The sequence below is a fragment of the Zygotorulaspora mrakii genome, chromosome 5 (genome assembly GCF_013402915.1).
Source record: "Zygotorulaspora mrakii chromosome 5, complete sequence".
Classification (NCBI taxonomy): Eukaryota; Fungi; Ascomycota; class Saccharomycetes; order Saccharomycetales; family Saccharomycetaceae; genus Zygotorulaspora; species Zygotorulaspora mrakii.
In genome coordinates, this window is record NC_050723.1 from 732,613 (window position 1) to 757,344 (window position 24,732).

At 40.1% G+C, this 24,732-nt stretch overlaps 16 protein-coding genes and 2 non-coding genes across 18 annotated transcripts; 5 read left to right on the forward strand and 13 right to left on the reverse strand.

The window, feature by feature from the left end:
• Positions 1-99: 99 nt before the first annotated feature.
• Positions 100-1,515, reverse strand: UGA1 (4-aminobutyrate transaminase; the record flags this gene model as incomplete). The annotated part of the gene is made up of 1 exon (XM_037289096.1): positions 100-1,515. One exon carries the CDS (start codon positions 1,513-1,515, stop codon positions 100-102), a length of 1,416 nt encoding a protein of 471 aa, XP_037144991.1.
• Positions 1,516-2,214: 699 nt separating this feature from the next.
• Positions 2,215-3,045, reverse strand: HG535_0E03490 (uncharacterized protein; the record flags this gene model as incomplete). Its single annotated transcript, XM_037289097.1, has 1 exon — positions 2,215-3,045. One exon carries the CDS (start codon positions 3,043-3,045, stop codon positions 2,215-2,217), a length of 831 nt encoding a protein of 276 aa, XP_037144992.1.
• Positions 3,046-4,228: 1,183 nt separating this feature from the next.
• Positions 4,229-4,299, forward strand: HG535_0Etrna2X. The gene has a single exon. It is a non-coding gene; the product is annotated as a tRNA-OTHER (tRNA).
• Positions 4,300-4,449: 150 nt separating this feature from the next.
• REC102 (Rec102p) lies at positions 4,450-5,276 on the forward strand (the record flags this gene model as incomplete). The annotated part of the gene is made up of 2 exons (XM_037289098.1): positions 4,450-4,617; positions 4,677-5,276. 2 exons carry the CDS (start codon positions 4,450-4,452, stop codon positions 5,274-5,276), a joined length of 768 nt encoding a protein of 255 aa, XP_037144993.1.
• An 8-nt stretch (positions 5,277-5,284) lies between these two features.
• Positions 5,285-5,839, reverse strand: HG535_0E03510 (uncharacterized protein; the record flags this gene model as incomplete). The annotated part of the gene is made up of 1 exon (XM_037289099.1): positions 5,285-5,839. The coding sequence occupies one exon, from the start codon at positions 5,837-5,839 to the stop codon at positions 5,285-5,287; it is 555 nt and encodes a 184-aa protein (XP_037144994.1).
• Positions 5,840-5,977: 138 nt separating this feature from the next.
• Positions 5,978-6,937, forward strand: EAT1 (putative hydrolase; the record flags this gene model as incomplete). The annotated part of the gene is made up of 1 exon (XM_037289100.1): positions 5,978-6,937. The coding sequence occupies one exon, from the start codon at positions 5,978-5,980 to the stop codon at positions 6,935-6,937; it is 960 nt and encodes a 319-aa protein (XP_037144995.1).
• A 267-nt stretch (positions 6,938-7,204) lies between these two features.
• MSB2 (Msb2p) lies at positions 7,205-10,750 on the reverse strand (the record flags this gene model as incomplete). The annotated part of the gene is made up of 1 exon (XM_037289101.1): positions 7,205-10,750. The coding sequence occupies one exon, from the start codon at positions 10,748-10,750 to the stop codon at positions 7,205-7,207; it is 3,546 nt and encodes a 1,181-aa protein (XP_037144996.1).
• Positions 10,751-11,599: 849 nt separating this feature from the next.
• SNU71 (Snu71p) lies at positions 11,600-13,474 on the reverse strand (the record flags this gene model as incomplete). Its single annotated transcript, XM_037289102.1, has 1 exon — positions 11,600-13,474. One exon carries the CDS (start codon positions 13,472-13,474, stop codon positions 11,600-11,602), a length of 1,875 nt encoding a protein of 624 aa, XP_037144997.1.
• Positions 13,475-13,676: 202 nt separating this feature from the next.
• MCY1 (putative cysteine synthase) lies at positions 13,677-14,846 on the reverse strand (the record flags this gene model as incomplete). Its single annotated transcript, XM_037289103.1, has 1 exon — positions 13,677-14,846. One exon carries the CDS (start codon positions 14,844-14,846, stop codon positions 13,677-13,679), a length of 1,170 nt encoding a protein of 389 aa, XP_037144998.1.
• Positions 14,847-15,042: 196 nt separating this feature from the next.
• Positions 15,043-15,516, reverse strand: HG535_0E03560 (uncharacterized protein; the record flags this gene model as incomplete). Its single annotated transcript, XM_037289104.1, has 1 exon — positions 15,043-15,516. One exon carries the CDS (start codon positions 15,514-15,516, stop codon positions 15,043-15,045), a length of 474 nt encoding a protein of 157 aa, XP_037144999.1.
• A 208-nt stretch (positions 15,517-15,724) lies between these two features.
• NMA2 (nicotinamide-nucleotide adenylyltransferase NMA2) lies at positions 15,725-16,954 on the reverse strand (the record flags this gene model as incomplete). The annotated part of the gene is made up of 1 exon (XM_037289105.1): positions 15,725-16,954. The coding sequence occupies one exon, from the start codon at positions 16,952-16,954 to the stop codon at positions 15,725-15,727; it is 1,230 nt and encodes a 409-aa protein (XP_037145000.1).
• Positions 16,955-17,411: 457 nt separating this feature from the next.
• Positions 17,412-17,512, reverse strand: HG535_0Etrna11S. The gene is given in 2 exon segments: positions 17,412-17,457; positions 17,475-17,512. It is a non-coding gene; the product is annotated as a tRNA-Ser (tRNA).
• Positions 17,513-18,352: 840 nt separating this feature from the next.
• On the reverse strand, positions 18,353-18,844 carry HG535_0E03580 (uncharacterized protein; the record flags this gene model as incomplete). The annotated part of the gene is made up of 1 exon (XM_037289106.1): positions 18,353-18,844. The coding sequence occupies one exon, from the start codon at positions 18,842-18,844 to the stop codon at positions 18,353-18,355; it is 492 nt and encodes a 163-aa protein (XP_037145001.1).
• Positions 18,845-19,451: 607 nt separating this feature from the next.
• On the forward strand, positions 19,452-19,712 carry HG535_0E03590 (uncharacterized protein; the record flags this gene model as incomplete). Its single annotated transcript, XM_037289107.1, has 1 exon — positions 19,452-19,712. The coding sequence occupies one exon, from the start codon at positions 19,452-19,454 to the stop codon at positions 19,710-19,712; it is 261 nt and encodes an 86-aa protein (XP_037145002.1).
• An 83-nt stretch (positions 19,713-19,795) lies between these two features.
• ECT1 (ethanolamine-phosphate cytidylyltransferase) lies at positions 19,796-20,740 on the reverse strand (the record flags this gene model as incomplete). Its single annotated transcript, XM_037289108.1, has 1 exon — positions 19,796-20,740. The coding sequence occupies one exon, from the start codon at positions 20,738-20,740 to the stop codon at positions 19,796-19,798; it is 945 nt and encodes a 314-aa protein (XP_037145003.1).
• A 117-nt stretch (positions 20,741-20,857) lies between these two features.
• Positions 20,858-21,745, reverse strand: HG535_0E03610 (uncharacterized protein; the record flags this gene model as incomplete). Its single annotated transcript, XM_037289109.1, has 1 exon — positions 20,858-21,745. One exon carries the CDS (start codon positions 21,743-21,745, stop codon positions 20,858-20,860), a length of 888 nt encoding a protein of 295 aa, XP_037145004.1.
• A 173-nt stretch (positions 21,746-21,918) lies between these two features.
• On the reverse strand, positions 21,919-22,662 carry PRP18 (mRNA splicing protein PRP18; the record flags this gene model as incomplete). Its single annotated transcript, XM_037289110.1, has 1 exon — positions 21,919-22,662. One exon carries the CDS (start codon positions 22,660-22,662, stop codon positions 21,919-21,921), a length of 744 nt encoding a protein of 247 aa, XP_037145005.1.
• A 229-nt stretch (positions 22,663-22,891) lies between these two features.
• On the forward strand, positions 22,892-24,067 carry TFG2 (transcription factor IIF subunit TFG2; the record flags this gene model as incomplete). The annotated part of the gene is made up of 1 exon (XM_037289111.1): positions 22,892-24,067. One exon carries the CDS (start codon positions 22,892-22,894, stop codon positions 24,065-24,067), a length of 1,176 nt encoding a protein of 391 aa, XP_037145006.1.
• Between the last annotated feature and the right edge of the window lie 665 nt (positions 24,068-24,732).

Consider the following 24,732-nt stretch of genomic DNA (forward strand, 5'->3'; position numbering starts at 1 on the left):
CTGAACGGAAGTATTCTTGACTATTCAATTAGAATGGTTTCTTGCCATTATTTTTACTTAGTGTACAGATAGTTTAACTAAAACATGTTACAAGTTATATTATAGATCAGCAACGGTCTTAGAAAGAGCCTCAATGAAGATATCAGCATGTTTCTCCTCGAAGGTTAGAGTAGGTCTTAATCTGACAGCGTTGGTAGAACAGCCACCTACATTGCAACCATTTAATTTCAATTTTTTCAAGAGTAAGTCTCTTTCTTCTGGCGATGGTAAGTCCCAAGCGATGAATGTGCCTCTACCTCTACCTCTAAGGTTTTGAAATCTGGTTGGGTACTTGCTTTGCAAAGCTTCTAATTTCTGGAACAAGTAATCACCGACGCGAAGAACTTGTGCTGTTAAATCTTTGTCGACAATTTCCTGACCGATTGCGCCAGCAATGATCATTCTTGCTGGTTCACCACACCAGGTATTGAATTGTCTGTAAGGCTTATTTGGAACAAATTTTGGATCGTGGAAGAAGTAGCCAGCACTTTGGAACTTTTTAGAGAACGTGACTAAATCAACGGGTGGTTGAATATCAGCATATTCGTGGCACCAAAATTTACCAGTGGCACCGACACCAGTTTGAACTTCATCAACAATGTAAACAACTTTGTGTTTCAAGGTGATATCTCTTAGTTTCTGCAAGAAATAATTAGAAGCATGATTATCACCACCTTCTGATTGAATTGGTTCAATGATAAGTGCTGCAACTGGTGTTTTCCATGTTTTAATCAGATGTTCAACCAGTGCTAAACAGCGGTCATCTTCAAGGCTGTTTTCTTGTTCATATTGATCCAATGGATACTTATAAGATGGATAATCAGCATGAGGCCAATCAAAAGCTGGGAAGTCCAATTTGTGAATTGGTTTAGAAACTGTTGTTGAACCTGAGGCAAATAATCTACCATGGAATGCTCTTTTAAACGACAAAACAGCTAACGGTGGGGCACCAGGGGCTGTGTTCTCCATGACAGATTGGTTTTCCTCGGTGGAAAAATCAGTGTCATAACCTCTTTGGTTTGCACGATAGTACATGAAAGCAGCTTTAAAAGCTAATTCATTAGCATCAGCACCTGATAGACCTGACCAAACGTGATCTTGACCCTTTGGAGCAAACTTCAAAATTTGTTTAATAGTTTTTTGTAGGTCTGCTGACGGGAAGTTACCTGAAGCTGGACGGTCTACCAATGCACGAATCATTTCAGGCGTTTGTGCGGCCTTAATCAAAGCGGGATTATTGTAACCCAAGGCAATGGAGGCTATTTGCGCATATAAATCTAAATATGCATTACCATCCACGTCAACAATGTAGTTACCAATAGATTTCTCATAATCGGCAATAAAATAAGCTGGCCTTGCATCGAAAACTTGATCTAATTGGGCGATTTGCTTTGCAGACTCTGGACCTGGAATGGTAGACGTCTTAACCACTGGCTTAACAGGCTCGTCAGGATAGTAGCTCTCTGCGCTGGTCATTACGAAAGGGAATAATAGCTTTATTTGTGGTTGTTCTGATTATGCTAATGAAGATTTGAACAAGCAGTCACTACAACATTAAGAAAATGTTCTCTGCGATCTCACCCTCCATGCTTCATTTATATAGATCAAGTCCCCTTAGAATGAGAAATTGGGTTTAATCAAAACTCTCGGCGGGATTGCAAAATTTCCCGCCCCAGATTTTACCGCTTTGAATGACCCTAAATATACGATCAAGTATTATCCATTAGCCACATTCTGTGTATATCACGATCCGTTTAGTTTCTTTTCATACAACCTGTAGGGCCTTTTTCTTACCTTTATTTTGATTAGATTTTTCATTCTCAAAATTGATCGCGGTTTTCCGCGCGGGTTCCTCAGAAAAGTAGGAAAAAACCAGCTTCCCGCTGTAATGAATAAGACTACTAGAACTTACCATCAATTGGAAAGTTGGAGGATTTGGCAATACTTGTACTACATGTACACTAGCTGTGCACTATATCTTTACACTGGTTGCGCATTATTTGTGCTTAATTTTTACATTAGGTGGGCGTTAGTTGTGCAATAATTGTGTATTATTTGGGTTTACATATTCACAGTACAATTTAATATATGTTCAACATCGGGCTTCATTTACATTACTTCGTCATTTTGCAAGGTCATATTTTTTTTAATAAATGATGATCAATCATGGATGGCTCATGGACATACGTGTTCTTCAATCCAATTCTCTAGATCGTTGGCGTCTTCGTCAGCAGTTCTGGTGAAGATTAGTCTTTCACCCCCGCTACCGTTCTTCAAATTCAAATAGTCAACTTTATCTATACACAGGCAGACTAACGCGAAATTTTCCAACCCTGCATTTTCATCTGTGCCGTCAACACCTCTTTGAATTTTGTCTAATTTCTCACTCGTTTCTGACGTAATTGGCTTTCCTGGATCAGGTTTTCTATATTGAGATCTCGACGTCCTGGATAACGAGTACCATTGTCTTCTGATTTCCATTTGCCACTCTGTTGTGGTTGGTGGACGAATTACAGAACCCTTTGCGGCATTGTTTTCACCCGTTGTAGCATTCGTATTCTCAATACCCATTGCCTCATTTACTTCATCCTCGTATTTGTAAAGATCTTCCTTGTGATGTCCAGATACGCCTGGCGACACTATACCATATTTTTCTACGATTTTCTTACTAATGTTGGAGGTCTTTTTTGACACAAGGAAGCAACTGCCACGTAGTCTATACTGTTCCATCGTCTCTGGGAAATAAAAGCATGCTTCGATAGGTGCTGTGGTGTCAAGTCCATTGGGAAAGGATTCCTTGATCTTCCCACTTCTTATATCCGTGTTAAACGTCAAAACATTTGATTTTTTATCCTTGAACAAAAAATCTCTGAAGACAACGGTTCTACAGCGAGGAGTATTAGTCAATTCATCTGTCGTAGCTATTTGAAATGGTAGAAATGGTTGCGTGTTATTTTTTGTAGATTGAATAAACGTTGGGACCCAAGGTGCCATCTGATGAATCATTTTCAGAGCAAAATTAGCCTTCAACACTTTGTTTGAATCTTCTAAAACTTCTAATCTCCTCAAACACAAACGTGCTTTAGTTTTCAAAACCTGTGAGTATTTAATAAGAGAGAATTATCACAATTGGCGCTCAATTAGAATAAGATAGAGATTAAAGCAGCTAAAATCTTTTTTTCTTCCCTTTCTTTGCATAATGTCTCAAGATGGCAGCATTTTTGGTCCCTCAAGGAGATAGAGCTGTAAAAACGAAAATCGCTATATACGCGTCGCAAAGGTATAAAAAAAGCCAATTCACCGGCGCTATAAGTCGCATTGATGTGGCTGCTGTAAGAGCTTATGTTGACTTTGCCTATTCAACACGCAGTAAGATGCAATTGTCTATACAGGTTCATTTTTTTACATACTTTTCATCTTTATATTTTGTTCAGCTCTCTAATTCAAATAATGAATTGTCAACTTGGCAATAAAAAAAATTTTCTCTTAACATCAATGGACGAAAAAAGTCTTGCAGTGCGGAAGGTGGCAGCAATTTCTAGGAAAGAAACACATGACACCAACTTCAGCGTCAGTAGTTGAATTTTATTTAAAAAGAATGTTTTCTTCGGCGTTGTCGATAGTAACTTGGTTTGACATTGATGATGATACTATGATATTCAATTATAGAGATATATAATTCCTTGGTTTTCTATATCATGAATTGAGATAAGACTAATTGAACTTGGATTAACATCTGGAAAATACGTCAGTATTTATACCTAATACTTCGCACCTATTGAACCATAAGAGAGGACGACGAGTGAAGAATTTTCATCGTCATCACACCATTTCTAGTCCCATAGAATTCACAGTACAACTGTTATTTCATGTTCCATGCCATAGACTCCTTCGTAGTCAGACTCCTGAGTTGTAAACGTCTCGTGATAGATTATCATCCGATATCTTTCCATTATCGATTGACATTCTGTTAGGGTTTCATCTGACTTCGTTTATTTTGTTTTACAGACCAATTGTCTCTTTCTGATTCTTATAAGTCATCTCTTTAATATATCTTACAATCTCGATTTATATTTCAACAAATTTCAACATGGTTTAGTAAATATTGCTCGAGTTCGGCCTGAATCACATGCAACTGTTCTACTTCAATAGATTAACACACCTCTCGGAATACTATATAATTCACATGGTTGTTTGGCCGAGCGGTCTAAGGCGCCTGATTCAAGATATAGAGCTCAGGTTCGAATCTTGTGTGCAGCAAACTGTCACACTTAGGAATTCTCAGGTATCGTAAGATGCAAGAGTTCGAATCTCTTAGCAACCATTATTTTTTATACCTGAATTACATGTTTTGATGTTATAGTGAGCTCTGAAAGAGAGATAGATTAAATATTACGCAATCAAATCGCAATGAGAATAGTCAGAGAAGGTACGGAGACTGTATTTGAAACAGTCTACTTGAGGGAGAGAGATTTTGTTTCTGAATGGAACGCTTTCACGAGGACGAGCAACCGCATTGGCGGCTATCACGATTCAGATAATATAGTTTTGCCGCTGTTGAAACCGTCAACATTACAGGTATGTAAATGGTACTAATAGTATGTAATGAGGTTATGCTAACTATTTTTTACAAGTAGATTTGTATAGAATGCTATCACAATGACGAACATTTCAGCGGAGATGAGCTTGACCAGCTGGAACACTCGGTGCGAAATGGCATCAGATTTTGGGAAGAAGAGTTGCTATACGAAGTGAAAACGATTTGCCAGCAGAAGGGATCGATTATTTTGAGCCTGGGGTGCAGAATCTGGACTACTGACAAAATGGTCACGCTCTTTGAAAAGCCTACTTCCCTCAGAGCCCATTTACATTTGCCAGGAGTCGTGTTTTTGGAGTATCTGAAATTGGAATGCAAATTCTACAACAGTACAGATGACGAGAATTTGAATATCAGCGACACCCTGCCACAGTTTAATGAGTACTTGGCCTCATTAATTCTGTCGCAGCTGGAATTCAGATTTCCCATGGTTTTTTCGATGATAAATAGACAAAAATTCCAGCAGCAAAGTACGGATCTGGCACCATTGGCATATTCATTGACAAATTCATCTTCCCTGTTACCTCTTTTAGTTCAGCTAATTGCCAACGATCGTACGGCTACTACAGTTTACCATCTAGCAGGTTTACCGAATCGAAGTGAAAAAGTCTCTTCAAATAAATTTCAAATTTTCAAATGAATTGGTCCTCAAGCATTTTTGTATTTGTACTTCATCTTTCTCAACTGATTTAATTGATCCGCCATATCTCGAGACCAGTTTTTGATTAATATTGCTGTAACAAATAGTATCAGCGGTAGTTGGACAAAAATCTTTATCATGGTGTGATCTTCGAAATGCGCCAAACCAATCCATTCAATTAGTACGATTAATATCACGTTAGTTCTTTGCAAAGTAGAATTTTCAATATGTACTTTAATCTTTCTGAAAATAATAAAATCGTTTCGTAATTCGTACCGTACGTTTATCATGGAACAGATCAATGCTTGAGTACATAAGGCAAACATCACCTTTTCCTTTCCTGATTTATTACTCGCTAGTATAAGGAAAACTCCAGAGCACATCATGTAGCATAGCGAGAGTATGTTAACATAACCTTTGTTCCTCGCTGTATTACTCAGCTCGAACTTTTGAATTAGCTCCTCCTGCTCTTCGGTATCTAGCGGTCCCATCAATTGGTTATCATCGGTATCACTTGCACCATTCCACAGAATGTTGCGGTCAAATTTCCGTAGTCTTGACATATCTCTTCACCTTGCTTACTTTTTACTCAGTTGAGCGATAATAATCGAGCATCTGTTTTCTATAAAAAGGAATACGAACTTAAAGGAGCATTACCGCGCCGATGATGATAAGGGTACATAAAGGGTCAAGAAGTATAAATGTTACTAAAACGCCTGTTACAATCGAGGGCTCTACCGAGGCGACCAATTGTTGATTTAGCATATACAATTGTAAAACCTGCCACCACTGATGAGAAGTATTTGAAAAGGGAGCCTGTATTGATAACACTACATGGTCTTTTTGGAACTAAATCAATGTTCGGAACATTCAGTAAAACTTTGTCCGATAATTTAGGTTACACTGTTTGTAATGTAGATCTGAGAGATCATGGTGCATCTCCTCAGGCAATTCCATTTGATTATGTAACTTTGACGAAGGATCTGATTAGTTTCATCAAGAAAAGGTTCGGTACTCAAAGGCAAATCAATATTATCGGATTCTCTCTTGGTGGCAGGGTTGCTTTATTATCATCACTTTGTAATCTGGTTAATATCAATAAATGCGTTTCTATCGATTTCCCTCCTTATACAATACCAAGGGTTGACGATGTGTTGACCGAGAATTTTGACTCGATTCTCAAAATAATATCTAGGGAAATCAAGATTACAAAAGGTACCAAGACTTGGAAAAAGGAACTGTTAAACTTGTTAAATGAGTTACCTGCGAACAAAATCGATAAAGGCCATCCCGCTCTTTACTTTGCTAACGGCTTCTTCTTGAACAGCAATAACAATTTACCGTTCGATAAGCATTTAGATAAGGATCCTTATATCGATTTCTATCTACCATTGAAACAGCTACCAACAATACTGGAAGATGTTAAAATTTGGCCGGACTTGTATGGGAAAGATAATTCTGATCATTTTTTTAAAACTGTAACGGATAGATCTGTCTTATTCATGCGAGCATTGCAATCTCCTTTCTTCACAGATGATTCAAGTCTACTATATAAGCATTTTCCTAGGGCAAAACTCGTCAGCTTTGACTGCGGTCATAATATGGCTTTTGAGAAACCTAAAGAAACTGTGGAATACATCGTGAACTATCTGAAAGAATAGAAGTGTAAGGGAAATAATACCCTACAACGGACTAGGATACAGGGGTGGAGAAGAATTGATTTTTTTAATGGAGTTTAAGTCTTTATATAATTGTAAAATAAATTGAATTGAATTGAATTGAATTTTATGAAATGTTACATTAAAGATTTCAAGAAATCTTTTCGAAGTATATAAAGTTTGGGTATAATCACAATTAAAGGAAATGGTTGAAAACCATCAGTAATTTGACTCAAGCAAAGAATGAGTTGAGGTAAGCAAGTACTTGGATCAAATTTCATTCCACCCGAGAGAGTTTTGAGTAGCAATTGGTCGAGAAATTTTTGGCATAGAAACAGATCTTTTGCCAACTTGGGCCATTTGAATACCGGGACCAGCAGTATCATCATAGTGGCTTTCATTCATCCAGTTGTTAATTCTCATCGAAGGGGAAATAGAAGCTGCATCATTAAGTTGAAATTTCTCATTGGAAAAGCTTCCTTTGTCACTGTTGGAATCACTCATACTCGAATCGTCAGGGAAAGTAATAACATCTTGTGCTTTTTGGCGCCTTATAATGTAAAGTCTAGTGAGAATAACCATAGCGGCAACCGAAACACATACTCCAACAACAATACCAACAACTAAGCCAATTATTTTAGCTCTACTGAAAGTGCTTTGATCAGAGTCACTTGATGATCCATTAGAAGACTTCCTGAAGTAGTTGTATGAATTTGAGTCAAGTGAACCTGCATTATTATTCGAGTTCGAAGTCGAATTAGATGTAGAAACACCAGAGGAAATCGTTCTACCTAACAAACCTGTCAGAGGTATGGAAGGATCTACCAAGTAGGCCAAATATTTAGCAGCACCTTCGTTCAAAGAATAAAATGGACTTGAGTTATTAGAAATCATACGACTCAACTCATCAATATCGGATGTTGGGAAATAAGCTTTTGCAACTGTAGCCAAATAATTCATTGAATTAGAATGAAGTGGCACCAGTTCTGTAATAGAGATATTTCCAAATTGATTATTGAATGGATTATTCAAGATTTCAGGTAAAAAGGCAAAGATTTGTGCTGACGAAACAGGATTATTGACAACAAAGTTATAATTTAATGCTTCTTTGAAACCAATCGTTATCAAGGTATATCCATCAGGCGTAGCTATCTCTGTAGCTGCTGCTATTGCTTGAGGTAATGTCGCAGTAGCAATAGAAGTTCCGGTGGCGGTTGCAGTAGTAGATTGCGTCATGATTTCTGTTGGAACCCACCAATTACTCTCTGAATGTGAAGATGTCGTCGCTGTTGAGGAGACAGGAATTTCAGCAGGCGTTGAAGAAGCTGGTGTTGTTACTGCAGGTATATCAGATGATGTAGAATCAGGGGTAGGCATATAAGTTGATAGAGCTTGCGGAGCTTGCGAAGCGATTGGAGATGTATAGACACTTTGCACTATTGTGGATGAGGCAGTTGGCTGTTCTACAACAGAACTTGATAGCGGCTCAATTGCGGAAGTGGATGATGCATATTGCACGGTCGAATTGGAACTTCTTTGGGAAGGATATTGATCTGAAGAAGTGCTTCTTGATGTGCTCGAGGTGAAAACTGGAACAGAAGAACTTGATATCTGGGAAGTAATCAACTTGCTTGTGCTGGTAGTGCTGGACACCGAGGATGTAGAGGTCGTGTACACTCCTGTTGAACTTGCACTCGTAGTTGAACTGACCTGCGACGAACTTACCTGCGAAGAACTTACCGAAGAATATGTTGAAGATGTCTGTGAACTTGAACTTGAGCTGTAAGAAGTCAGTTGCTGTATTTGAGAAGAGGATGGGTAGCTGGTGGTAGAAGCTGTCGATAAACTTGATAAAGCCAACTCAGATGACGCTTGGCTTGAAACAGTTACCGAGCTTGAAGCGGTCGACGACACTGGATATTGGCTGGAAGAAACAAATGACTCTTCAGTTGATGAAGTCGATGGATACAAATTAGAAGTAGCGCTCACCGATGAGGTGGAAGGAGATTGCATTGATGATGATGATACAGCGAGGTATTGAGTAGAGGAGCTTTGTGCGGACGATGAACTTGCACCATACTGTGAAGAAGGAGAAGCAGTCCAAGCAGAGCTTGATGATAATAGATATGAAGTAGGCTCCGAAATTGTCGTAGATGACTCAGACGAATATATCGACGAAGGGGCGGTAGCAGCCGAAGAAGTAAGCGTGTACAGGTATGAGCTAGATGAACTTGAACCACTTGAAGAGGGATATAGAAATGGAGTAGATGAAACGGAAACACTTGAAGGTGTGTAAGTATCCGAAGTGGACTCGCTCGAAGCTGTGGATACCTCCGAAGCTGAATCACTCGAAGCTGTGTAAGCATACGAAGTGGTGGAACCACTCGATGGTGCAGAGGCAAGCGAAACAGAGTCACTGGGCGGTATGGATGTCTCAGAAGCGGAATCACTTGACGCTGTGTAAGCATACGAAGTTGAATCACTGGATGGTGTGGAGGCCACCGAAGTGGACTCACTCGAAGGCGTGTAAGCATACGAAGTGGACTCACTCGAAGGTGTGTAAGCATACGAAGTGGACTCACTCGAAGGTGTGTAAGCATACGAAGTGGACTCACTGGATGGTGTGGAGGCCACCGAAGTGGACTCACTCGAAGGCGTGTAAGCATACGAAGTGGACTCACTCGAAGGTGTGTAAGCATACGAAGTGGACTCACTTGATGGTGTGGAGGCCACCGAAGTGGACTCACTCGAAGGCGTGTAAGCATACGAAGTTGAACCACTCACAGATGTGGAGGCCGCTACACTGGAATCACTTGACGCTGTGTAAGCATACGAAGTAGAATCACTGGATGGTATGGGGGCCGCTGCAATGGAATCACTTGACGCTGTGTAAGCATACGAAGTTGAATCACGGGATGGTGTGGAGGCCACCGCAGTGGACTCACTCGAAGGTGTGTAAACATACGAAGTGGACTCGCTCGAAGGTGTGTATTGAACTGATGGAGAATCGGTCGATGATGGGTTCGCATCGGAATCAGTGGAAGGTCTGTATTGATATGAACTAGAATCTGTTGAAAACGTATATTGGTATGAGTTTGATCCAACTTGAATAGCATCGGTGGAAGCACTTACCGCTGGAGTTTCAAAAGATGTCGCTCTAGTCGTTTCAGAAGAACTTGTAGTCTCTGTAACACCTTCGGAGGAAAAAGTATCGGAACGCCATGTATTAACAGACGAAATACTTACACGAGGAGATAAAGTTCTTGTGAGAGGTTCCGACGAACGTGGAGTGTAACTTTCACTCGAGTAGACTTGAGGGGAAGTAGAGGTCTCTGCAGCAACCGTGGATGACGAATCTTGATGGGTGAACCCGAAAAAGTTTTGAGAGGTGGTAGAGTCCCCTGTAGAGCCCGTCCACTGGTTTGCGGTTGAGGTACTTCTCCCCGTGGATTCCGCACCAGAGACAGTTGGTATGCCTGATGATGTAGTATCAAACCAGGGGAAAGTATACGAGCTTGACTCTGCAGTGGATGGTGAGCTAGTAGGTGATTCGCCCCAAGTAAAGGAGCTAGAGGTCGTAGATGTCTGCGAAGAGGTCTCTGTAGTACTCTCGGGGTATAAATTCGTGGTACTGGGTACCACAGGCACAACAGAGGAGCTACCAGTACTCTCAGCTGCCTCAGTGGAGGTGGTCGAGGCGGCTGGAGGAGATATTGCTGTGTTGTTGTTCAACTGGTTGAAAAAATCGATGAACGCACCATCGGCGCTCTGCAAGTACCACAATACTAACGACGCGCGTAACAGGTTGGCTACCATAGCGAAGTTGACCTAAAGAGCGAGAGAACGGTGGGGCAGCTAACTGAGTACAGCCAGGCGGTCAAAATTTCTGAAATAAATGAGTGGATAGTCTGTGGAGTCGACTAAAAAAAGTTGGCGTGGAGTAGCTGGAAACGTGGTGAATCTCTCTGACTGAATACTTCGGTACCTCTGCTAACCTAGTAACGGCAAGTATATCAAATAACCTGACGATCGTGTGCCAATAGAGCGTACTATAACGGATCTGTGAAACTACCAATTAGCGTTTTAGTGTCTGAGCTCTACGAAGCTGTGTTAACAGATGTGTTCATAAGATGGTCAAAAAGGCTCCAGAGTTCTGATCTCTGAGATGAAAACTGTGTCTGAGAGGGATAACTTCTTAAAATCTATTTGCTCCAATCATGCACAAATGACAACTTGACGACCCCAACCGGTACAAGTCTGGCCTGTTGCCCTAAACACGCAGCTTCACCTTGCGTCACTTCTTTCAGACACCAAATTACCGATTTTCCTGTACATTAGCGTTTTGGCCAGGTTGACTATCTTTTTCAGTTTTTTTGTTTGTTTTTTCATACGGATCGCGATGCAATTCGAGGACCTCAAAATTTGTTTCATTTGATTCTTTTATTCCTAATATAGAACCCAAGATGCCGTTCTGGGTCATTTACAGCTTAAAACGGAAAGTGGGGCATTCATCTGACACAAAATGCGGCTAGATCCTTTTCGTGTTCTTACCCGATTCGGATGCCAGACCGAAAAAGAAATGTCCGTGCCTGACGATGTTTCAGGTTACATACTGTAGAAAATGATATAGTTATATACAGTGTTTCATGAAGGACAACCAAGGAGCTAGTTGGTGTTGAGGAGCGCGCTGCTTGACCAGATGGCAGCGACGATGGTTTCAGCATCGTCGTCAAATGTCTCCTTCAGTTCGTCGAGCAGGATTTGCTTATTCTTGTGTTCTCGGATGTTGTCCAGAATGTAATCAACAAGCTCGTCTTCGTACACTCCGAGGTACTCTTTGATCAGCTCATCGACAACCTTGGAGTGGCGGAGTGCGTGTAGACGCTGGTCGAGCTGGGCCTGCGTGAATGGCAGATCGTCTGCGAGCGGCCCGGCCGAGGGCCGCTCGCGATCGACTTTAGTTGCGGGCGTGTTGAGTGGCATGGCAACGGATGGAGCCGCTGACAAGTCAGCAGCTCCATCCAGCGATTTGTCGATGGCCTTCTTGAACGCAAACTTGATCTTAAACTGTTTAAGCTCCGCGCTTGACTCTGGTGGCTCGGAGATATTATCTTGTGCGGGTGCGGAGGCGGCGGCGAGGCCAGACTCGTCGCCCGGCTTCTCATCAGAGGCGTTCGTGTCAGCAGTCTGCGATACCTTCGAGATCGACGAGATGGTTTGTTCGCCGTGTTGTTCCCTGTCGACAGCGTCCTTCCGCTCCTCTGCAGCTTTGAAGGCCCTGTGGTGGTCGTAATACTGGTCGTGAGCTTGGTGCAGCAGCTCTTTCAAAAATAGTGGCCTTCTCTTTTCTAGTTTCTGCTCGTAATTCTCCGCTCCTCTGATGCTGGCTTGCAGCGATCGTATTCTCGGTTCAATTTGGGAATGGAGACGATTTAGCATGTCTTCATATTCGCGAGCGGATTGTTCTTTTTCTTTTTCCAATCTGCGAGTCTCGATTGCGTAGTCATCTTCGTCTTCACCTCCTGCCCGTTGCTCATCGCCCTCTGCGTCAGTACCCTCGTCATTATCATCAGCATCATCGTCAGAATCTATGTTTTCGTTCCGACTTTTCCGTATTTGACGGAACATTTTCATCATTTGCTGTCTCCGGCGCTCACTCTCTTCGTACATTTGATGCTCCCGTTTCTCCTTTTCTATGCTAACAACCTTTGTTCTGAATTCAACAATATCCTTGCAGAGTTGTTCCAATGAATCTTTTGGCAGATCACTTAAGGTGCTGAGATCTATCTGGTAGTTAACCGATGAGAAATCATCTTCGGTCGCTGTACCTCTGGATGGTTCTAAGTTCTGGATCGCGGTTTTTAATGTTTCAACGAGAGCTGCATTAGTCTCAGGAACTGCAGCCCCTTCCTCCTTGACGAATTGACTTGTTTGTGAGTCCATATGAAACTCTACACCGGCGATTGGATTGCTGAACAGAGAACGTAACGTCTGGCAAATATGACTATATAATTTCTCATTCCCTTGCTTGAATCGTACAAACACATCTTGGACCTCGAGGCCAACAAAGTGAAGAGTTGTCCAACACTCAAAAAGGTCAGTTTGATCGTCCTGGGCGTGTGAAGTTTGTGCTGAAAGTTGTATGCATTTTGAAATGATACGTTCTATACTCTCATTGGATAAACTGCTGCGCAATCCTTGAAACGCCACTGTGTGCAGCCGCTGCTCTGATGAAATAGGAAGAAAATGCTTCAGTGATTGATATTTTGTACCTCCTTCAGTGGCTTTAATATCGTTGCCAGTGAGAAGTTCGGCATTGGAGGGGTCCGAATCTTCACTTTGTTTCTGTTTCGTACCAGTACGTTGTTTTCGTGAATTTTTGAGGTTTCCATGCTTCTGGACAACTTTCTGAAGAGAGTGTTCAAGTTTTGCTAAGTCGGCCTTTAGAATCGGTATAAATCCAGATCTTTGAAAATCGCTTTTCCAGCCATCTGCAGATATAAGATACGCTTGAGGTGAAACGTAAACGATATCACTCATTCAGTTATCGTGGTGCTCCTTCGAAGACTATTGTATGTTTTTTTATGTAAATATCTTCTTCGCATTAGGGTCAAACTGCATTTTGTTATCGATGCCAACAAGATTTTCTTTTGATTAATCAAAAAAAAAAAAAAAAAAATAAGATATGTAAAATACTACAACTCCTAAAACGCTTTACCAGGAGATGGTGATGACATTCGTGTTAGTCTGCTATTACTTCCTCCAAAGTAATGTTAGAATCTACAGTTTTTGCCTCTTTCCAAAACTTACTCAGATGTCTTGTTCCAGCATCACAAGCAATGATGACAATTCTTGAGTTTCTTCTCATTCTTTTCGCAGCTTTAACCGCTGCTACTGCATTTATGGCAGTACTACTACCAGCAAACAGGCCATCGTTGACTGACAAGAATTTTGCCATTTTGATAGCTTGATTATCAGTCACCCGTATTGATTCATCAATAGAACTCTCACCTAGTTCAAAGTTTTTTGTTATTCTATTCAAGCCTATTCCTTCCACAATGGTATCTACTTGGTGTCTTCTTCTTGTACCTTCTTTTTCGGTATTATCATACATAACACCGTAGTTTATTCTGTTGAAGAATCCGGAACCTTGTGGATCAGCAAGGATCGTATAAGGTGGGTTTCTTTTCATTTTTCGCTTTAAATATCGAGATACCCCGGTTATGGTGCCACCTGTACCACAGCCAGCAATGAAACAATCTACATGACCCCCGGTTTGCTTGTAAATTTCTGGACCAGTAGTTTCAAAATGTATTTTCCAATTTGCCTCATTTTCAAACTGATCTGCAAACACTCCTCTGACACCTTTACTGACAAGTTCTGCACATGATTTTTTTGCAGCATTCACATATTGACTAGGATCTACAATACTTGCGGGATTGACCATGTTGACAGTAGCACCTAAACTATCCAATAAAGCTAACTTTTCCGTTGAAGTATCATTTGGCAAGGAAATATGTGCTCGGTAACCCAAAGCATTGCAAAGCATTGCAATGGATATACCTGTAGATCCACTGGTCCCTTCAAAAACCCAGCCAGGCTCTCCTCGAACTAGTTTACCCTCCTGTTCGGCCGTCTTAATAATATTGTAGGCTACCCTATCCTTAGCACTGCCCGCAGGATTGCTAAGTTCCATCTTGGCAAAGATTTCGGTCCCTGTCAATTTCGAAAGGGACTTTATCAAAACCAATGGTGTGTTGCCGATCAATTCTTCGACACCACCTTTCACAGGCGGTTTATTCAGCTCATTGCGATTTTTAAGGTATTTAAAACTAGTGTAACAAGCCATCAGAACGGATGCTACTGCAACCACATCCTTCCATGGTACTCGTTCATAGTTCAAGCCTGTCATCAGAGAGTCAACTAACTTATTCAGGCTTGGGCTTTGAAGAAGTTTTCAATATAATGGGTACCATCGCCACTTTTATTTAACACAACTATATGTAACCAATGTCACGTGAATAAAAAAAGAGGTGAAGTCGTATTGATAAAACAAGTCTTAAGTGTGTTTTTATACTTATTAACTGTTTTATTTTATTATTTACTGATTATTTTATTCTAAGTAATGAAGAAATCAATGAGAGTGAATCCTTGTGGGTTTTTTTCTGTATATTTATAAGTTGGCCATTTCTGAAATCGGAACAAGCAATGCTATAAGGATCCCCAATGGGATTACTATTAAACATGTCAAATATCAAACTTTTTTTGTCTTTTATTTTATATTGCGGAGTATATGCATGGAGATAGGACCAGGTGGTAACTCTATTGAAAAAGTCAACTTCTTGCATACCTTTTTTCTTTGCTAATCCCTCAACACCACCCTGTCTCTCTAACTGAATCCTTTCCCTTTCTATTTGAAATTGTTTTTGATTCCACGTCAAGTATTCATCCTGTAAAGTGGACGGTAATTTGCAATATTCCAAATATGTTAAACCAATATATTTTTTCCTCTTCAGGCTTTTTTCCTTTGATAACTCCTGCATACTCTTTAGATATGAATATATTTTTGGTCTCGTATTCATACTCTGTAGCAAATTTGGTGTTTTTCTTCAATATGATTTTATACTTATTTTGTGACGTTGTATTTTCTGTTACATTTTTTGAGAAACAGCCTGTCGAACGGCTATGGAAACCGAAACAAAAATAATTAATTGTAAACATAAAAAATAAATGTATTGGGAAATAAAAAGAATTACAATAGTTTTACAGAAATTTGCTTATTTAGTTTTATCAGCTCTTTGTACTCATTACTTGCTTGACTGGTTCTGTTTGGTTAACATATAAACCATGCTCTTGGATGTATCTAATGACTGAATTCGGCAACAAATATTGTACAGACATACCACGTCTTATGAAAAGACGCACTTTGGTTGAAGAAATGTCATTATAGATAAGTTGTTTGATAACCAAAACATTTCTTCTATGTTCATACATTATATCATGAGACAACAAGAAAGAACGAACATCAGAGCCTGTTCTTTCCAAAATTAAACAACCGTAATTTCCCAAAATATGATGTAAATCAGCATCAGCCCATACATTTGGTTCACCCATTGATTCAATCAAATCACCACCAGCCAACAGCATGATTTTGACACCCATTGATTCACCTGTAACTGTGCGAACGCCACCTCTCTTAACATTGATTTCATGATTAAAATGATCTAAAACTTTAGCCGTTCTAGTATAATTAGGCTGTAATGACTCCCAGGCATCAACCATTAACCACGAGCTAGTTCTTTCACAGGCCAGTTCACACATTCTGACTCTATGAAATGACGATGCTAAACCAGGTTTTTGATAATTATCACTTACTGGCGAATAGTAACCACCAATGACCTCAAATCTTGTCTGTTCCGAAATCGCGTCCAATGCCATTTCAAACATTCTAAGATGCAAATATGTAATTGGAGAAAATGATCCGCACGCAACGATGACCAGCGGTAATTTATTCGAGTTTTGTAACCTCTTTGACAATCTGTGAGTTGGAAATTCATAATCAGTAATTGATCTGGCTTGTCTCACTATCCCATGGGGGACCTCCTCTAAATCTGCAATTTGATTCTTTCGTACACCAATACTTATAACTGAATCGTTATTAGTATTCTGATCGAGCGAGAACAGCTTTGCGTCAAGTTCTCCACTTTCGTATTCATCGGATGAAATGTCGGCAGAAAGCGGCTGGAAATCCGTCATAGTAAATGGCATATGATGCGAACGACGCTGAACGGTACCATCCTGGCCACGTAGGGTCTCTAAATCGCTCAATTCAGTCTTTGACGACGTTTTCTTGTACACATTCGAAAGATTAAACGGCGCATCTATCGAGGAATTGTAATCCGCTAGCACGTATGGCACTATCGGTTTAGACTTCGGGATAGTAGAAATGGGATCTGGTGGAGGTTGCGGTTCCTCATTTTCAGAAGGTGGTTTAAAATCCGGCGCTCTTGTGGGATCCATGACTAATTCAAACAATAGAAGGGAAAAAAGAAATTTTTTTATTTTTTGAAGCCCTCTTTCAATTATTTCAATACTTTATCATCACCTATTTCTAAGGCTGCTACAGAGACGAATCTCGGTTGAAATAAGTCTATTTAGCCTTTTATTTATTTTTCGATGAGAATCTATAGTTTTATTACTTTCAAAATAAATCGGATGAACAGGAGGCGAAAAAAAAAATGACGAAAATCCAGCCTATCTGCTGCGACAATTAAAAGATGAAAAAAATGGTGTGCGTTATATATCGTAAAGTAATATCGGAAGAGGCATAAGTAGATGCAGTACTGGTAGCAGTCTACAGAGAGAGCAACCATTGAATCACACAGACCTGTAAAAAACTCTTGAATAAGAAGCGATTGGGTAGAAATACTTCGGGACCTTTTACTGATTAATAAACAAAATTAAAAAAAAAGAATGGCGTCACAGACAGGATTCGAACCTGCGAAGGTAAAACCCAATGCCTAATTGCTTTTACTGAGTAATAGCAGGGCATCGCCTTAACCACTCGGCCACTGGGACGACTCGAGATTGGATTATTAAAAATCAACTTTGCATCTTACCAATAATGCCATACTTGGAAGTATGGCTTGAGGTGTTGACATATAGATCGATATTATTTGGAAAGAATGTTTTCTTCGGCGTTGTCGATAGTAACTTGGTTTGACATTGATGATAATGCTATGATATTCAATTATAGAGATATATAATTCCTTGGTTTTCTATATCATGAATTGAGATAAAACTAATTGAACTTGGATTAATATCTGGAAAATACGTCAGTATTTATACCTAGCATTTCGCACCTATTGAACCATAAGAAAGGACGACGAGTGAAGAATTTTCATCGTCATCACACCGTTTCTAGTCCCATAGAATCCACAGTACAACTGTTATTTCATGTTCCATGCCATAGACTCCTTCGTAGTCAGACTCCTGAGTTGTAAACGTCTCGCGATAGACTGTCATCCGATATCTTTCCAGTATCGATTGACATTCTGTTAGGGCTTCATCTGACTTCGTTTATTTTGTTTTACGGACCAATTGTCTTATTTCTGATGCTTATAAGTCATCTCTTTAATATATCTTACAATATCGATTTATATTTCAACAGTATAACTATTATTTCTTGTTCCATGCCATAGACTTCTTCGTAGTCAGGTTCCTGAATCGTAAGCGTCTCGGGATAGGTTATCAGCTGATGACTCTTCCAAGTCGATAGATATTTAGTTGGGGCTCCTCTGACTTGATTTATGTTGCAATTTCACTGTGAAGGTTTCATCCTTGATTACCTCAGGCTCTCTCTTAAATATCTATTCATAACGTAAGAGTAATCAGTATTTCTATAATCAATTTATATTTTTACAGACACAACCTGGGGCAGCCCGACAGGAAATTTTGCCATGTCGCACTGGAGTTGATATCAAATTGTAGACAAGTGTCAGTAGAGAAGCGACCCGAAAAACTCAGAAACCAAGTCAGATCAAGCCCTAATAATAACGCTTCAATAGATCCTACAAAACTGTCGAAGTAACTATCGCGAGACGACTCTGAGCACCAGGAACTCAACGGCATGTAATAAGAAATAGCTCCTGTTCCCGAGACGCTATGAAACTGAGTTTCCCTACAACACAAGCCCTCGTTCAGCAAGAGCAGCACTCCTGCGATCTTCATCTCGCGCTGTGGTTCAACCTGGCGTCGACTCAGCATGCAGTTTCGTTTCGTGAGCTCGCATGCCAGGAATCTATATATGTCTTTACCTGTGCGCCACATTTCTACGCTAAGCCATAACCTAGTGTCCGCAATGCCAATGACGGCAAGTATCACCCACGCTACTTCGAGTCCACTTCTCATCGCCGTAGCAAAGCACGGGATCCCTACATCTGGGCAGTTCTCCGTATTCTACATACCATCATTGGCAACTGTGTATTCCGAACTTCGTCGATCAATATTCGAAAGACTCTCTGGACAGGTTTTATGTCAGAAAAACGTTGTGCAATGCCTGTCTGTTGTGCAGTTTTTCAACATCTTGGTCGACCATAGATTTTCGTTAACGTGCAGCTGCCACCGTTACACAGCCGTCATGCAAACGGCGTCACGCAAACAACACTTATCGAGCTAACTACGTCGACGCCGTATTACTCACAACCATTGCATAGTCACTTCGTTGACTCTCCTTGTCGTTTCTCGTCGATTCTCGTCGATTCTCCTTCCAAATCGTTCTTGTTGGAGCGCCTGTTGGCCTCCCCCACACTTTTTAGCTCGTTAAGCGACGTGGCGTCTGATTTGTCTTTTAAGGGGCAAAGGGGGAAAAGCGATGAAAGGGGGTTAGAATCACAGTTTCTGGCATATAAATACCACGATAATCTCGATCACACATCTATCACGCCCTTCCATACGGCGATATCACTGCAAATTCAACTGCAACGAAAACTCCAAACACATCTACAACTACAATAAAATGACTAGAACTAATAAATGGACACAGCATGAGGCCAAGGCTGTGCCAAAATACTTCACCCATACTGGTAACTTTGGTGAGTCACCAAACAATGTCAAGAAACAAGGATCCGGTAAGGGAAATTGGGGGAAAGCGGGTGATGAAATTAATGACCTGATCGACTCAGGGGAAATTCCTGGCGTTTTCAATAAGGTCAGAAGGGGCTCAAACTCTCAATCTATCGAGAACAACTTCGAACGTGTCCAGCATCATGAAGAGTAACGCTTCACAAAAAGATTATCATAACGTGCATATATATCATTTTTTTATTACGACTCTATAACTAACGACAAATACTACCTATCTCAGAATGTCATGCCCTTTTTGACGTTTCTTCTAACGTACGTATCTCTTTGAGTCTCGATTCGTGCGATTATCGTTTGCTTCGTGAGATAGCAGAATTTGCCACTTTCCGTGAGTGCTGGATCATCTATCTGGTAGTCTGCTGTCTCCTCGTTGCCGGCGATGACGACAGCATCAACATATTTGCAACTAAGTACGCTCAAGACTCGCTCCTTGAGTGTCATGATACACTTATTACCGGTGGTTATACTTACAATGAGCTTTTGTGTTTCGGGCATTGATCTTATTTTACCTAGCTGTTCAATGTGTCCAACATGAAAAAGGTCAAAATCACCGCTGATGGTTTTATACCCACGAAGTTTACCATCCCAATCGTAGCCACCATGAACAATTTCGTTTTTTATTGATCCATTGAATACATAACAATAGGGCTGCTTACCATCCGGTCCACAGCTATACTGTCGCAATTCATTGACTGATGGCAATTTAAAGTCATCAGTAAGAGTTCTCGTTAAAATTCTTTGAATAATCTCGGTGGTACTGACACCGTGAGTTCTTTTGACCTCACGAAATCGACCTAGGTCTTTCATCAACTGGTAACAGTCCTTACCATCGGCATCCAACGTGATGTCGTCCCCATGAACAACATATTTGCAATGGTAACGATCCATCCATTCGGGTTGTGTTACGTACGGTGCTCTTTCAACAACTTCACTACACCATCTATTTGCTCTAGTGTGCTCATACCTTTCTTGTGAATTCATCACGGGACTTGATCCCTTGTTATGTTCTATGGCATCATCATCATGCACTCCACAGTAAAGCACACCTTTAGCACCTTGCTTTATCGTTTGTCTTGCCTGGAGAATTGCACCGGAATGGCCATGATGCGTAAAATCAAAACAACCATCAATCCATACTTTATTTTCATCCAATTCGGCCCCCATAGCTACACTAGAACAGTGTACACTAATCACTTGAGGTTTTACCTTTATATATTTGTTTGTATATACCTTTAATACGTTTATGTCAGATCTTTTCAATAATTTTCATCTGAACCGCCTTTAGGCGTAAGGCCGCTGACCACGTGAATTGACAACTCGATGTGCTGGTGGTGGTGGTCTTACTTGATTGTTGTACTGTTTTGGATATGCATTTGTCGGTGGCTCATATTTTGATCTTACTGGTGCGGCTGTCCACGCCTGTTGCTGCTGTTGCTGCTGTTGCTGCTGTTGCTGCTGTTGCTGCTGTTGTTGCTGTACCTGATATTGCCGTTGTCGATACTGTTGTTGTTGCCGTTCATGTAGCTCATACTGCTGCTGTTGTTTGATTTGACGCTGCTGGTGTTGCTCACGCTTTTTTTGCTCCTTTAACTGTTCCTGCATTGCTACTTCCTTCTGTCTTTGCTGTTTTATTTTATTTTCCCTGTTCACTTTCTCCGTATTTCTTTCAACAATACAGTTGTAAACCATTGCACAGTTCCTAGTTGAACTTGCATGCATCCATGAAAACAATATACCAAGAATTGGCACCAGACTGATCGCAAGATCAAGACCAACGTTTGCGTGCATCTTTACCACTAAATCAGGCGGCAATTGATATTGCTTATTAGCGTAATCGATCAACTTCGTATGAACCCAATACATTAATACCGGTCCAATCACTGGACATATCGCTAATGTGGGAGCCCATCCAATACCACTAGTCCAACAGCAACAGCCACAACATGACCTATCATGGCTCCATGCTTTATTTTGTAGCTTTTTCCATGTTTTACTTTCCTGTTTAGAACAAAAATCAGGTAATCTGCGGCGCACCTGTTTTCCGTTTGGTAATTCTTCATAAAAGGGATCCTTTACCGGCTGAAAATGGTCTTCGGCATATTCATTTGCCTTGTCCGTCATATAATCTTTACCAAAGCCCTCCAAAACTCCAGTAATAAGGCCAGACATTATTAACCGCCATTAAATTCTTTGAAACTTAGTTTTCTCGTAGCATCTTCTTTGTAGATCGGGTTCATTTTTATTTTCTAAATTTGTATGTTTTATTATCAATACTGGATTTGCGAAGAAAGCTGAAAAAAAAAAAATAGCGCGATTATTATTGTAACAAAGGATAGATTTGGTCAGCCGTTCATATGCTTATCCAGCCATTCCTTAAACGTTATTAATCTCTTAATACTTGTAATCCATAATCTTGTCCTATCATCAAGCATGATGTTTGCAATCTGTCCATTTCCTCCTTGAATTTTTGAATTTGCACTTCTTGCATGAATACCAATACTCGTAACACCAATAGGCCAAGCAATGTTACCAATGCTGAGCTTCATGTACGATTCTATCGCTCGCGTGTTCTGATTGGACTGCTGCAAATGATAAAGAACTGTTGCAAGGGATACAACGAGATCCTTAGCTAATGTACCCTTCCGCAGCTGGACCAATAAGGGGAAAAGACATTTTTTTGTATCAATCAGCAGCTCACCGTGATATTTATCACGGCAAATTTCCCATTCGTCGAGAAGCTTGTGAATGTATCCGTTACATTGGAGCGATACATATTTCAATTTTTCAGGAACGCCAATCATCATCACATCAATAGTTGTAGGGGAATTCGCATCTCTTTCGATTGTTTCATTTATTCTTGTGGGTCGCGTCTTTAATCTCTCTAGCTGAAGCATAAGCTCTTCATTATCACCCGCAGACGCACCCTCTGAGTCGGAATCATCATCTGGGCTTTCTTCTTTGACATCCGTCTCATCTTGACTTGGATCCTGTACGACCGTGCTCACATCAGGTCTTGTGGAATACTTCAATTGCTCAGTCTTTTTAGTTATCTCATTTTTGAGAAAGCTGCTTATATCAAAACTCATTAAAGAATAAAGCCCCTGTATTTGACCTTTAATAGAAATTCTTTTTTATTTATCTATCGTTTACTGGCGGTTCGGTTCGGTAACTATGTTTTTTGTTCGCATTCATGTAAAAATAAGATTATTAGCAAAGGTAATTGAAATTTAGAGTGCATATTAATTAAACAGTGAGAAAGGCAAGAGCCCAAGAGCTGAGATACTGTAGGGCGATAAAGATTCAGGAGATCTCATCATGTCTCAGAAGGAAGTTCTTGCGAAAACCAATGATGAGTCTGGTGATGAGTACATGTCACAGGAGGAAGAGGTTTTTGATGGTAACGATATTGAAAATAATGAGAACAAAGTTTATGAAGAGTCTCTAGATTTGGATCTTTCTCGCAGTAACAGACAAGTTTGGCTATGTCGGTTACCCATGTTTCTAGCCGAAAAATGGAGAGACAGAAATAATATTCATGGTCAAGAGTTGGGAAAGATTAGGATAAATAAAGATGGCAGTAAGATTAAACTGGTACTCAATGAAAACGACAGCGATTCGATACCGCATGAATATGATCTTGAACTAACGAAAAAAGTTGTCGAAAACGAATATATATTTACTGAGCAGAATTTAAAGAAGTACCAGCAAAGGGTAAGGGAATTGGCCTCTGATCCCGAGAAGCAAAGACAAGCATATATCAAGAAACAGGAGAGGGAAGAAGAGCTCAAAAAGAAACAGCAACAACTTAAACGTAGAAACAATAGAAGAAAGTTCAATCACAGAGTTATGACAGATAGAGATGGTAGGGATAGGTATATTCCTTACGTGAAGACCATACCAAAAAAGACATCTATAACAGGAACTGTGTGTCATGAATGTCAAGTAATGCCTTCGATGAATGATCCCAACTATCATAAAATCGTCGAACAAAGAAGAAATATTGTTAAGAATTACAATAAAGAAAAGATAACAACTCTGGAGCAAACCGTTGGTGTGACAATGAGTCATACTGGTATGTCCATGAGATCTGATAATTCAAATTTCTTGAAAGTTGGTCGTGAAAAGGCAAAGAGTAATGTTAAATCCATTCGTATGCCTAAAAAGGAGATTCTGGATTATCTATTCAAACTATTTGATGAATACGATTATTGGTCGTTGAAAGGTTTAAAAGAACGTACAAGACAACCAGAGGCACATTTGAAAGATTGCCTGGACAAAGTTGCCACGTTGGTGAAAAAGGGCCCATATGCATTCAAATATACGCTGAGACCGGAATACAAGAGATTAAAAGAGGAAGAAAGAAAGGCCACTCTTGGTGAGCTAGCAGATGATCCCTCTGGTAACGGTGACGGATTCAACGATCTAAATGAAGGTGATGGCGATGCTGATGCTGAAAACGAGGAGGATATGGAAATGGAGGACGTTGTCTAGTCTACAAGTCCTGCAATCGTTTTTTGTAGCAAGAATTTCAGATGGTCATGATATTTATTTAATTAGCTCACACCCAGCATTCCGCTCAAACATTCACGTCTAGATATATAACTCAGCTATGCGCCATGAATCTAAATACAGTTACTGCTATCAACTGTATTCTATGTAGGAGGGAGTTATTAACAAGAAACGCAAAGAAAACGATTGATTCGTAGATTTTTACTGGAAAACTACTGGAAATATCGAAACTCTCTTCTTGAAACGGTGGTAAATGTTTTTTATTTTTTTATGATCGTACCAGCTAATTCTTCTGTTATATTAATCATCTCACAAATGACTCTATTTCTTTTTTTTCTCTAGATTTATTTTCAATGATTTTATATATGTTTCATTACTGTGCAACATACAGTATCCCACCAACTAGAGTATATTTCGTCAACAGGGCATAGTACCTTTCTTTTCGATGCATCTCAATTTCACAGCAGGCACTTTAGTATGGTATTGTCGTCTTCGTGATCCAACTCCACACTGTGTTCTTGAAGAACAGAGAATTTTCAATATTTTTAATTCATAATTTTAAAGAGTCTTAATCGTTTTCGGTACATTCAAGTTCCCTAACGAGTGCAAGCAGTATCGCTATCTATCTCAGTAAATGCTTAAAACAA